At 36.4% G+C, this 13,455-nt stretch overlaps 1 protein-coding gene across 9 annotated transcripts in view; it reads left to right on the top strand.

Annotated features, from left to right (window-relative positions):
- The window catches only part of TENT2 (terminal nucleotidyltransferase 2), a 42,153-nt gene that overhangs the window by 17,463 nt on the left and 11,235 nt on the right, over window positions 1-13,455 (top strand). For 8 of the 9 annotated variants that reach the window (XR_011736395.1, XM_065861397.2, XM_071802004.1 and 5 more), the window contains 4 exons: window positions 1,400-1,476; window positions 3,355-3,483; window positions 7,563-7,606; window positions 11,644-11,780. Coding sequence is in view for 8 of the 9 variants with exons in the window: in XM_065861397.2 (XP_065717469.1) it covers window positions 1,400-1,476; window positions 3,355-3,483; window positions 7,563-7,606; window positions 11,644-11,780 (387 nt within the window). In the remaining variant the exon portion in view is untranslated. Of the gene's footprint in view, window positions 1-1,399; window positions 1,477-3,354; window positions 3,484-7,562; window positions 7,607-11,032; window positions 11,209-11,643; window positions 11,781-13,455 lie in introns of those variants that run through there. The other variant, XM_071802006.1, reaches the window with a different exon arrangement.

Below are 13,455 nucleotides of genomic sequence, written 5' to 3'. Positions count from 1 at the left end.
AGACAAGCCTTTGATTTATTAACGAGACTTCTGCATGCAAAAGCTTCGTCTTTTGGTATATTTGGTGTGCAGTTAACTCTCTTCCTCTCCTTCAGTGCTTTTGGTGGAACTGGAGTCCCGAAGTACAAAACCATTTTCGCTTGCTGTAATTGCTGTATCTGTTAAAAGTGCATATTAAAGTACAAAATAACTGCAATAGAACTTGCTTAATCAGTAAATAATCTGCTCAATCTGGTAAATAATAATCTTGTCAATTGGAGATAATTGGAATTACACATGCAGCCTGACACATTTCTTTATTATACTTACATATGCAGCTAATATTCTTACTGGTGTTTATGCTTATCTTTACAACTGTCAAACAGTAACTCAAGATTGTTTATTTCCTGTAGTATTAGATACTATGCACTTAAAACATCTAAAAAGCCATGCTTCATAAATTCAGGTTTAAAACTATGTAATATTTTTGATGTGAAGAATATTTTAATGTAGTTAATGATGTAAAAAACCTCTGGTTAGCATCAAATCAATGTTTCATACAGTTTAATAAATTCCAGGTCCATGGTCACCTTATAATAGTTGAAGAAAATCCAAAGGAATATTCAGGCAAACAAATGCCATGTGAATGAGACCTGGATATGTTCAACTGAAGTAGCTGTACATTGCAGATAGCTAATTCTTTGTCAATAATAGACTCTTTTTGTTGTGAGTTACAGTGTTGCTGTAGTTTATTGACTAAGAATTTAATATAGTCTTGTGAGTACTGTGAGTAGTTAAGCTCTATATGCAGTATGAAATTCAAACGTCGGGGGCACATGGTTTAAGTGAAGCAGGTAGTGCTTGTTTGCCTTGTTCTTATTTGCCATTAACAGCATGAAACAGTTATTAAAGCTGTTTTATCACAAAACACAGTTTTCACTTCAAAGTGCATGCTGGTTTCCCCTGACCAACATTGCAGAAAAGACATTTTTGTCTTCTGACCTCTTCCAGTTCTCTTTATCCCTTCGTTGCATGATTTCCTAAACTAACACCTCAGAGAATCCTCCCTGGCATCAAAAGTTGTCCATAATAAATAATGTAGTGCAAGTCTAGTTGAGAGACAGATTTGTTAAAAATCCAAAAATTATTTGATATATTAAGTTGTTATAAGGTCTGAATTTGGATGTATATGTATTCTTTATGTAAAACAATAATTATATTTTTATAGAAACTGAATTCAAGTCTATAGGGAATTCAAGTGCTAGGAACAAAAACAGAGTAGAAATCACAACATCAAAAATCTGTTTGAAAGTTTCTAGAGTATTATCTTAAAGTTACATTTTTCCATCTCTGTCACTAAGTTGGTGATATTCTGAAATTGAATACCATGGTGCTTGATTAGTTTTCTTTTCCCCAATAGCTGTGTGGAGTTTGACTTGAATGTAAACAATGTTGTTGGAATAAGAAATACATTCCTTCTGAGAACCTATGCATACAGTAAGTTTTTTGTATTTTCTTATTTCTATAAACTTTTCTTTTTAATTTTGTATGTTGGTATTGATTATTAAAATTCAGTTGAATATATTAGGTTACTATATATAATTACTTAATTAGCTGCATTAGATAGCTGTAAGATAACTTCTTACTGCTCCCTCTAAATATGTGGAGAGAGTTGATATATCGGCTAGGTGTGTTTTAAACTGAAAATTATAAAATTCAGAAGATAAAGATTATTAATATTAAGATCCACATATCTACTTCAAGGGCTGCTTCAGTATTCTGCAGATAACGATATCATTATATTAATGATTATCTGATGGTACAATCTCCAGTTTCTTTTATTTCCTTACAGCTGCTGATAGGTATGAGTGGCTGGTAGCTAGCTGTGTCTGTATGCTACTGGAGAGTCTTTTCTTGGAAAACCCAAAATACTGCTTCAGTTTTTATGCAAACCCCAAAACAAAACTGGTTTATGTCTGCTCAGGAATTTGCATTTTAGGAAGATGTTGTGAAACAGACTTTTGAAGGGAGAGGAATAAGAACAGCACTCTTAGCGCTAACTAAGCTTTTCTAATTTAGCATCGCAATGTCCTTTGGCAGATAAATATATAAGGAGTGGACCTGAGGCTAATTCTTCTTAGGCCATTGTCAGTTATTCCTTTACCACCTTCTTCAGTTCTTGCATACGGAAATTCTGTTCTATTTAGAGTAGGAAGTTACCCATAGAAGTTACCTTTACTAGTTGAGGTAGTGTTGTTGTTGCTAAGGTAGGGAGTTTTGTTGTTTCTGTGTGGTCTTCCAGGTGTAGTACATTCATTCTAAGAAAAGGAGTCTCACTTGCAGGGGTATGTGTGCTGAGCCACTGTGGGCAAGGCTGTGGGAAAATCACATGCTTTTTAGGATTTTCAGAATGACAGATAGCACCCCAGCTGCTACTGTTACAGAATGTCTGTGGTCCTGGATGAAATGATTATCTGTTGATACACTCCTGTTCTGATGTGCAGAATAGGAAACTCTGCACAATGATACCAGGTTAGATAAGATACTCCAAAACACAGAAGGCATAGTAAGACCACCATGAGGCACTTGACAGACCTGATGATCTGCCTCCACATGTGTAAATAATGAATTAAGTATGCTGCAAGATCCCTACTAGGTGGTAGTGAGTGCCATCTCCATAAAATGCATTGCTGTCTTAATTAGAAGTCTATCTGTATTCCACAGAAATTCAGATCATCATACCTGGAATATGACTGTATCTATGTCTTTCCTCATGAAAAGCATATGTCATGATTTAATGAGTTATTGTATATAGCATTTCATCTACAGAAAAAGCTGTTGAGGACAAGGCAAATTTAAAATTAATGTTTGTATGTAGGCCTTCATGCTTTCATGGATCTTGAGGAAATCTTAAGAATTAACTCTGTGTCCTCCAACCAAGAGAATTCTTTGCCCTGCACTCAAAGTTTATATAACCGAAATAAAAAAATCACATATGGTATATCCAGGCAGTAAATTAATTCAGGGAAAATTAGTACAGTGAACTGGAGAGAACTTAGAAGTAGAATGTGGCATTGCTACGTTGACTGGTGCATCCAGTTTTGTCTTATCTGCAAGTTAGCTGGCATACCCCTTGTGTATCTGTGGATCTTACTACTCAAAAGACTACGTTTTCAAATAAAAATATTTTTTCATGTTTTTTATCAGATGGATAGTAGTTGTAGCATAACTAGGTAAATTCTATAAAATGTTTGCAAAAGGTAACCTTGGAATACAAGATTAATATGTTGATCAAGTAGGAACAGATGTTGGTTAATTGTCTGGTTAATGTGATTTTTAAATTTTTAAAAAAATATTTATTTATTTTACTTGCAGTTGAGAGTCGAGTTCGTCCACTAGTACTTGTTATTAAGAAGTGGGCGAGATTTCATGAGATAAATGATGCCAGCCGTGGTACTTTAAGCAGCTACAGTCTTGTGTTGATGGTTTTGCACTATTTACAGAGTGAGTATTTTTTTTTACGTGTTGAAACTGTCCCTTTTAAGTTCATATTTGTGTAGTTTTCCTCTCTGATAAAATTAATCACCAGAAGGAATTCTCTTCCACACAGAAATATCTGAAAACAAAGCAGTTTCACTTCATTTCCTTAGTGCTGCATTTTTCTTTGGCAAGTGGACCTCTTCTCTAGAGGCAGAGGTACCAGCTTTAAAAAGATTTAAAAAACAATGTGCCTGAAGGACACTGTGTAACAATAAAATAAACTCAGGCTCTGGTTAACACAAATCTGCCTTTTGACAAAGGGAAAATAAATTCAGGCTGTACTTGACATAAATCTGCCTTTTCACAAAGGGGAAAACCTAGACATAACAATTTGAGTGAGTTTTTTTGGTTGATTGTTGCTTGGCTGAGGTTTTTTTGTTTGTTTAATTTAGGAACTTCCAAGAAAATTCAACGGGACAACAAATGCTATTGGGTTGTTGTTCTGTCTTCTGATGAGTGGAGGACTGAGAATGGCAGATACCTACATGCAAGAATGCACTGCCAAGTGGTTAGATTTTTGCTCTGATTACTGTCTTCTGTATGGTGACAGATGTTGAAGACCATCAGAAGTTGGGATATTTGTCTGCCGGTGGCAGGATCTTCCCTTGTAACTTCAATATTTTAAAACACTGAACATCTGCATGGAGCTGTAGAGCTTTATCTGAGAAACTAAGGATCCCTGTTGAGAATTCAAGAAATCCATGCAGTCCAGAAATGTTTTCAAAGAACAGATTGAAATTAGCTTGTCCCCCTATTATTTCTTTCATTGGGGATTGTCCACATTTGTGATTTTTGTAGTTTACAATTCTTGCTTAAGACTTAAGGCATCATTAAATAAATCCTTTAGCTCAGTATTATTTTCTTAGTTAATTGTTGGGAGATAAGTGCCTTCAGAAAGGAAAACAAGGAACTCCTGAAGTGTACGTCTTGTGGAGTCGGACACCTGTAGATGTGTTTTCTTAATGCCTGTTAGTTCATCTATAAACTGTAGATTTTGCTGCTTGTATTCATTCTACATCTTTGTGTTAATTTTTTTGTAACATGCTGATTATTCTTGTTCATGTTTTTTTTTAATGACAGCACATTCTTAACATTTATGATTGTATCTGTGGACAAATTTTGTAGGCTCTCATTTTAGACTTTTCCCCTTTGTTAGTTTGTGTAGGTGCTTTTTTGGTTTTGTTGGTTTGTGTGGTTTTTTTACGTGGGGTAGAAAAAATGTTTAGCTCTTGACAGCTTGTTTGGCCTGGCATGTAGATAGTTGGCTACCCACTCCACACCAAGTGTTTACTAGTTTCAAGCTCATGCTACACCCATTCTGTTTTAGGGTCAAAAGCTTTTTGTGATAGTTGACTCAAGCTAGTGGCTTTCTTTCAGCTGAACACTCTCTGTAGTAGAGTCCCTAGGAGGGTGTTTTGTGTATTTGGGATCTAGCTGGCTGAATTACTTCATTTGCCCATACTGTGTGCTTGTTGTTGATATACCAATCGCGAGGATAGTAGGATGTAAGCTAGTTAATCCATTTACTATGTATGTTAGTTTGGGGTTTTTTTGCTACATCTGCTTTGGTGGAATTCCATAGATTTTTGTTATTTCTGTGGGAAGCAAAGAAGACATGGCCAAGTCTGTTACTATGGTTTTAAAGCCATACTGTAGGAGACTGAGTACTTCAATGTAGATCTTTAGTACCCATAATTTAAAAAAAAAAAAAGAAATCAAAAATATTGATTTGGAGGAGATGAAATGATGATCAACTTAAAAATCCCAAAGTGATTATTAGATAAAAGACTGAAAACTCTGGGAACTACTGGATGTGAAGATTGCTGTGCGAAGGAGAAGCACAAGCAGGAGAGTAGATAAAGTATCTTTACATGGTCTAGCAATTAGTGACCGTCATAACAGTGACTCGGTAAGCATTTCATAGTTAGTGCTACACTTTTAATGGAAACAAGCCTTTTTACTTGGAAATCTATTCTCCAAATCTATTTTCATTGTACTGCAGTTACTCCAGAGACTTGTATTGGATGCAGTGTGTACTCATGGATAGCCAGTTACTGAGCTGTGCAGAAGAGTAACGCATGAAAGGGGAGAGAGTAGGAGTCACAAGGAACTAAGAATGTGTTCACTTTCCAGAATGTTAACAACCCTGCAAGCATGAGGGCATTTGCTCTAGTCATCTGTGGCAGCTGCCTCAGCTGTCTAGGGAAAGCAGGGGAAAAAAAAAAAAGTTAAAATAATCCTTTTCATAAAAAACTCTGATCGGTCATCTGCCTGGGAAGGATCAGCAGATCACGAACCAAAGAGGAGCACTTTACCTGTGCTTCATCAGTCTTTTCTGCTAAAAAATGCTGAAGTGTGGCTCTGGACTTGTATCTAGCACCAGCTGTTCAGATTCTGATGTTTTATTCATACAGGTTTTATCTTTTTTTCCCCCACTTCCGCTACATGCATGCAATGCTACTGGAAGTAGCTTGTGTCCTAGTCATAGAATTTCTAATAGAGCTTTCGGTGGTGTTACAGGGGAGGAAAAAATACGAATAAAAGCTTTATTTTGCAGTAAATAGTGTCCCTGTCTTCACTAGTCAAATTTATTTTCTTTACTACTTAACCATGTTCCATATTCTTATGTAGATGTCTTTGGACCTCAGGTTAGAGTGGCTTGAGTTTGTTTGATAGATATATTAGTGTCTTATACATTAACTTTCCTCCAGGTAACAGGTGCAACTACCTGGTACAATAAGAAAAGTTAAACTCACGTGTCGAATCCTTGTGGTTAAAGATAACTCTTCACGTTAACTCCATCCTCTTAGTTTAGCATTCATAATTAGATGAAATATCTTGGTATCTCATACTGCTCAGATTTTACTTCTTTTTGTTTTATTGTGGCAGAGAATTGGAATTATCCAAGATGTTGCAGAGATAAGATGCTCTTGCATATTTATAAACACCCACAAACAAAATAAAATCATTTTTAAAACAGCTGTGGTGATATTTTTGGCAGTCCTGCTAGTTAATGTACTATACATTTTGAAGATATCCCAAGCATGTTCTGAGAAGTCTGATGTTCTGATTCTTAGTCCCTATGGAAAAAGGATTCTGTAACATCTCTTCCCCTGTGAGACCTTTCCTGAAGGGTGAATTAAGTCCCAAGTCAAAGTCCTGTGTGCTGAACTTAATTATCATTCTCCCTAGTGAATGATATAGACCAGTTGTTTAAAAAGACATGGTGAAGAAATGTTAAACTTTTAGTACGATGAGTGCTCCAGCAGTTCTGTAGCAGCTCTAAGACTTGAGTGGGATGTAAATATTTTGGGATTTTTTTTTCTATCTGTAGGACTACCTAATCTGGGACATAAGTTTTTTTCCCCCGTTATTTGTGTTGTGCAATAGATGCTCTCACCATAAAAGTTAGAATTGTGTAGTTCATTTTGTGTTTGTTGATATCGTTGGTGTCTGCACAATCTTTATGACCTGCTTGCCATGTAGTAGACCAATTAACAGCATTAGATTGTATTTATGTGTTTTATGGGGATTTTGCTGGCAATGCCTACTAAGTGTGTTGGGGATTTTGTTTTTAAATAACTTTTGGAGACACTTTGCAGCTGAAGAATGTGCACTTTTATAGTATTGGAGGCTTCCTATGCTGTGATAGAATCATATTATATTAGATGCAGGAAAAATAAATGAACGAAGCTTTGATTTTTCCTTTAGGGAATCTAGGTGAGTTTCTTGTAACTATGCATTAACATGAATTTTAAAAGTCAAGCCTTACTCAGCCACTGTAGAATTTTTTTATGTCTTCTAAAAATAGCAGTGTCTTAGTAACAGCTTGCTTTAACTTCATTAACTCCTTGTACTACTATATGCAAAATATCGTAATAGAAATATTTGCAGAATAACTTTTGTTTTACAAAATACATGAAAGTTAAGTTCTTGATAGATGTTAACATGGAATTTCAGTCTAGCCCTTTGGTGTAGTTGATATCATATTGTTTCCTGTGAACTATGTAAATCACAGCAACTGTGAACTTTTTTTTTTATAGCTCTACCTGAACCTGTCCTTCCATCCCTCCAAAAAATTTACCCAGTAAGTGTTTCTTATGAATTTACTACATCATGTATGTGTATGAAGCTGCTTATCTAAAATATATTAATAGTTAAATATCTCTAATGAATTAAATAAAACACAGTCGGTAAGCCTGGTCATTGATACACTAAATGTAAATGTGAAAAGGGTTATTTGCTGCTTTTGATAATTTCTTTAGTGAGAACAGATTGTTACACATGACAAGATTTCGCACATAGTTGGAAATGAATGCTAATGAGAGCAGCTGACCTAATTCTTCCCTATACTGGCCTGAAAATATCTCTGTCATCAGTAACTTTTTGATTCTTATTTCTTAATATGTTCAGTAGTTGAAGTTTTTTTCCACCCAGCTGTGGTGTTTAGGAATTCTACACCTTCCCATAGCTGTTGAGTTGCCTGGTACTTCTGGGTGCAGATTGTGAATGATATATGATTACTAAGGAGACTTTTGAGACCTCACAAAATTGTGCTTCAATCGAACAAGGAAATGCCTTTTTGGGACTTTGCTGTTACAGCCAGATCATACTCGGTTAGTTCCAAAGAACTGTGTAAATTGGTAGGTTTTGATCCTCTGCAGAATTAGGACTGTGATTAGTGATCCTTGATCTAAGGAAGATTATGTAGAAATAAGAGCTACACTCCTAAATATTTTTCTGGGGACAAAAAGAGCTATTGCTGTATTGTTCTATGCGTGTGTTTTACAGAAATTCCTCAGTTCTTTCCTCTTTACCTTTCCTCTCACATGTCCTTGTAAAATTTTTCTTTACTCATAGCTGCTGTAGTTTAGTGTCCCTGTCTATGTATATGTAGGTTTTTTTACTGTTGCTGGTAATTGTGCTGAGGTAGTATCAGAAAGCCATTCTTGCTTTTGCGTATATTTCCTGTAATGGTGAAATGGGAATATTTGGTGATACTGTACATGAGGGAGAAAATACTGTGATGTCAGCCATTTTGGGTAATTAAGATTATTGAAAGGCAGAAGTAAGCTTTGAGCTATAGTCAACCACAGGTTTTTTCTATTTTGTAAACCTGCTTAGGTATATTTGTGCTAAATATTTGTGGTCTTTATTTCCTCCTCTGATTTTTTTTATTTTTATTTTTATTTTTTTTTAACCCTGTTTCAGTGTAGATTTTTTTGTTGTTATTTATCTTGCCTGTAGAGGTTGGACTAAATGTTCTAGGGTAGTTAATAAAATAAAATTTTATCCATGCTTACTATAACACCAAATCAAAACTACAGATTGAGATACTTAGATAAAAAACCATGCTAGAAATTTCAAATGTATTTTTGGTATGCTGTCTCCATTAGGAATATAATTGTTTAAAAAGTGTGGAAGTTACAATTTCTGAATACTGAAATACACTAAAACAATTCTGGTCTTGCAGCTTGCAGTAGTCATTACAAAAGATAGGCAAATGTCAGTATCCAAAGAAACCATATCATTTTCTTGTGGTTGTAGCTGGTCAGAGCTGTGTCTGCATCCTAATAATGCACATAAATACTGCTTCTCCCCTCTGAAACAGACCACACCCTACTTACCATCTGATTTTTCCAAATCAAATTTTCAGCTCTTCCATCAGCCTGAAAATAGTTCTGTACTTTGAAGGAAACTGCTTGTTATAAATTGTAGTTGCTGTGCAAAAGAGACATGCTTACCTTGAGCGAGAAACAAAAGGCAGATTCTGTGACTCAGTGTATCCCTCCTGCAGATGTGAAGGGTGAGAAGTCCTGGAAAGCCACCAGATCTGCCCACCTGTACATTCTGTCACTGTGGGGGTGTCTCCAGCTGGCACTGGGCTGACGCATTTTCCAGCCACTAGATTAGAGGGAATATTGGAGCGTATCGGATATGAAGTTGCATTCTGGGGCTTCCTGACCCACTCAGCTAGATGGAATAGGTGAGAGTAGCCCACAAAATGCCTTTATCAGTTTTAAAGTCTATATAGAACTTACCTCTGAGTTAAGACTTCTAGAGAAGAACTCTGGAGAACCTGTGGTGTTTTACACCATTATGGCTTGTGTTTGTTTTGTCTGTGTGTTTGCTAGCGGTGAACGTTGTTGCAGCTAGGAGTCAGAAGGGAAGGTATGCCCGAGTGCCCAGTGTTCCAGAGCAGCCTGGCATATTACCTTAAATCCAGGTAGAGGTGGGGGTGTCTCCATTAGTGCTCTGGATTGTCAACTTCAATGGACTCTAGCAGGAGCACATTTATGTTTGTGCTACGTCAGCTTATGAGCAGTCACATCTTGGAAAGGGATAGGACAGAAGCTGGGATGGTGCTTACTGTAGCTCCTTTGTGCATGGGAGTCAGTCTTTGTTCAGACACAATTTGCTTTACCCTTCACGTTGCACTTTTTAAAAGAATAAACATGAGTTAAATGTTCATTTGTAAGACTGGGGAAGGGAATTTTATGTGTGTGAATATAGATACCCATCAGAAATATCAAAACTACACTATACTAATGTTAACTACTGTAAACTCTTTTTAAGGAAAAATCTTATAGAGAGTTAAACTCATTACACATCAAGATGTTAAAATGTAAAGTTTTTTTGATGTGCACTTGTTTTTTCCTTTCCAGGATGTAAGGTGGAGTGAAAATATATGTGTTATGTAGCTTGAACATGAAATGTGTTACTGAATGCTAGTGTTTCCTTGAGAAATCAGTCAATTGAGGTAAAGATCAGAGATCTAGTGAAACAGAAAAAAAGAGTTTGGGCTCCCTTTTTCTCAGGTGTTTTGAAATAATGGATAGCTCATTTGTTTGTTGCTCAATCAGACCCTGAATTTCATTTCCATTCAATGAGCTCTTGCAATGCATTTCCTGCATCCTGCTGGTTGTGGAAGCGTTTTCCCTGCAAAAAGTGGTTGAGATGCTTGAAGAAGTGGTAGTCAGTTGGCAAGAGATTGGGGGAATATGGTGGACAAGGCAAAACTTCATAGCCCGATTTGTTCAACTTTGGAAGCCTTGGTTGTGTGACATGCAGTTGAATGTTGTCATGGATAAGAACTGGGCCTTTTCTGTTGACCAGTGCCGGCTGCAGGCATTGCTGGTTTTGGTGCAACTCATCAATTTGCTGAGCAGACTTCTCAGACGGAATGGTTTTGCCAGGATTCAGAAAGCTGTAATGGATCAGACTGGCAGCAGACCACCAAACAGTGACTGTGACCTGGTTTTGGTGCAAGTTTGGCTTTGGGAAGTGCTTTGAAGGTTCTTCTTGGTCCAACCACTGAGCTGGTCTTTGCTGGTTGTTGTATAAAATCCACTTTTCAGCAGACATCACAATCCAGTCAAGAATTGGTTTATTGTTGCATAGAATAAGAGAAAACAACACTTCAGAGTTACAATTGATTTGGTTTTTTTCAGTCAGCTCATGAGGCACCCACTTATTGAGCTTTTTCACTTTTCCAATTTGCTTCAAATGCCAGATGACCGTAGAATGGTTGACGTTGAGTTCTTCAGTAACTTCTTGTGCAGTTGTAAGAGGATCAGCTGTGATGATTGCTCTCAATTGGTCATTGTCAACATCTGATGGCCACCGCTGCACTCCTCACCTTCAAGGCTCTTGTCTCCTTTGCAAAACTTCTTGAACCACCACTGCACTGTACGTTTGATAGCAGTTCCTGGGCCAAATGCATCGTTGATGTTGCAAGTCATCTTTGCTGCTTTACGACTCATTTTGAACTTGAATAAGAAAAATCACTCGATTTGCTTTTGTCTAACATCATTTCCATAGTCTAAAATAAATATAAAATAAACAGCAAGTAATAAGTCAGTAGCAAAAAAACATACCTCATTTATTTAAGAATGTATTCCAGTATCAAATGGCAAATTTAAACAATGCAAAAACCGCAGTTTCTTTTGCACCAACTTAATAATATTCAACAGAGGAACACAAGAGAAATAGTCCTTTGCTTGTAAGTTGTCCTTGAACTTCTAATAAGCAAATGATAGACAGTTTAATTGTGAAAATATATGCACCTAGATTAAGACTCTTGTGTGCGTGTATATATATACTTTCTGATTTTTATTTTGACAGGAATCCTTTGATCCTACTATGCATTTACATCTTGTTCATCGAATTCCTTATACCATTCCACCTTACCGGTCAAGAAATGGATCAAGCCTTGGGGATTTGCTATTAGGTTTCTTCAAATATTATGCCACAGAATTTGAGTAAGTAATAAGATCATCCTGGTGTTTTAGAATATGTAAAACTTCAATTCCTTCTATTGAGTGTATCGACACTTAATAGGCCTGGAAGATAGAAGAATAGCCATTAATGCAGGAGAGGTGACTGACAGAGGGGAAATGGACGACAGGAATCCTGTTAAAGAGTGACATTTTTTCCTTAGCCAGGCATCCTATTCTGTGAAATCCATGCTGGAAGTTAGACAGTTTTGTCCTTTAAAAATAGCTGGATTTTGTTATATTACTGTTCTAAAACTGCACATCTCTGTGTGAGAAAGATTTGTTCTTCTTATTTGTAGTTTAAGCTACTGATCTTGATATGAATTATTTGGACCTTGTCTTCTGTCACCCAGGTCAGTGGAGGTAACTGATCAGGTGGCTCCCTACTGTGACTACAATATGCAAGAATAAAGGCCATACTTCAGAGTTCTCGCATATATAGTGGGCTCACTAGCCTTGTTGGATTGCTAGAATCTGAGTTTAATTTTAGCATCTACACTTTCTTGTAGAAGAGGAGAGGCTGAAGTTTTGAGAGCATCTGAGAAAGCTGTAGATTACAAAGAAGTTCTTCCTAAGTATGTGTCTTTTCAGCTGGTGAAGTGCTGCTTGCTAAACAGGTATATTAGAAGACACTGCTGAAGGGTATCATCAAGATCCTAATTTATGCAGGATACTGGATGCATCCTTTGCTACTCATCTGTGTAACAAGCTGTTAATATTTTCGTATATGGAAGTGGTTGATTTAGTAAATATCTTTTCCATTAAGGAAGAAGTTTCTGGTTTGCCTGTGCAAACTAGCAGAGAAGGTCTTGTCCAAAATGCAGGAAAAATACCTAATTTGACTTTTCTGATTTGGCTGCTTGTGAACATAGTTAGGAGCACATTTCTACATAAGTTGGTAGGCCAGTCCAGGAAGATATGTTTTGTTGTCTGCTGTTAGACCTGCAGGATATGCTAAGAAGTATGAAAACTAACAATGCTACAATATCAATACTTGAACTAACGGTAATCCCTGAATATTATTTTTCATTATGATCATAAATAAGGAAAAAAATACTACCTAAATTTAATTGTAGAGGAATAGAGGAACTTGTGGTTAAAGCAAAGCTTGAAAAGGTGGAGAATGAAGATAGAATAGTTGCTGAAGTCAAGGGAAGAAAATATATTAAAAAGAAATTACTTGCTTTTCCAATGTTAAGTAGTTAAGTATTTGTTAAGACATTTGACTGGCGATACTGTGTTTAAAGAAAGAAAGAAAAAAAAAAAAACACAGCAAAAACCCTGTGAAAATGGTCATTAGAATTCCTGTATTTGGAAATGTTACATAGCTGAGAAGTCATATCAGAAAATGATGCACTTAGTGCAGCAACCTGTATTATTTTAACTCTTTCTGCTACAGAAATAAAACTCAAGCTATACTGTTTACTTGACCATCTGTGTATTCCTGATAACTATAAATCTTTTTTGAAATGAGCAGAGTGTGTGTCTCAAAGATACTAACATTCCATACAGCTTCATAAAAACTGGCAATCGACCGGAGGGGAGAAACCCAAATTAATGTCCATGTGGAGGTAATGTCCACGTGGAGGAAAAGGTGGGCAGAACATGGTGTTCAAACACTTTGTGTGTGTGGTAGCCAGTCAACAAGAACAAATACAGT

This window comes from Patagioenas fasciata, chromosome Z (genome assembly GCF_037038585.1).
Source record: "Patagioenas fasciata isolate bPatFas1 chromosome Z, bPatFas1.hap1, whole genome shotgun sequence".
Lineage (NCBI taxonomy): Eukaryota > Metazoa > Chordata > Aves > Columbiformes > Columbidae > Patagioenas > Patagioenas fasciata.
Note: the sequence above shows the minus strand (reverse complement) of the source record. Positions and strands in the feature narration are given on the sequence as shown.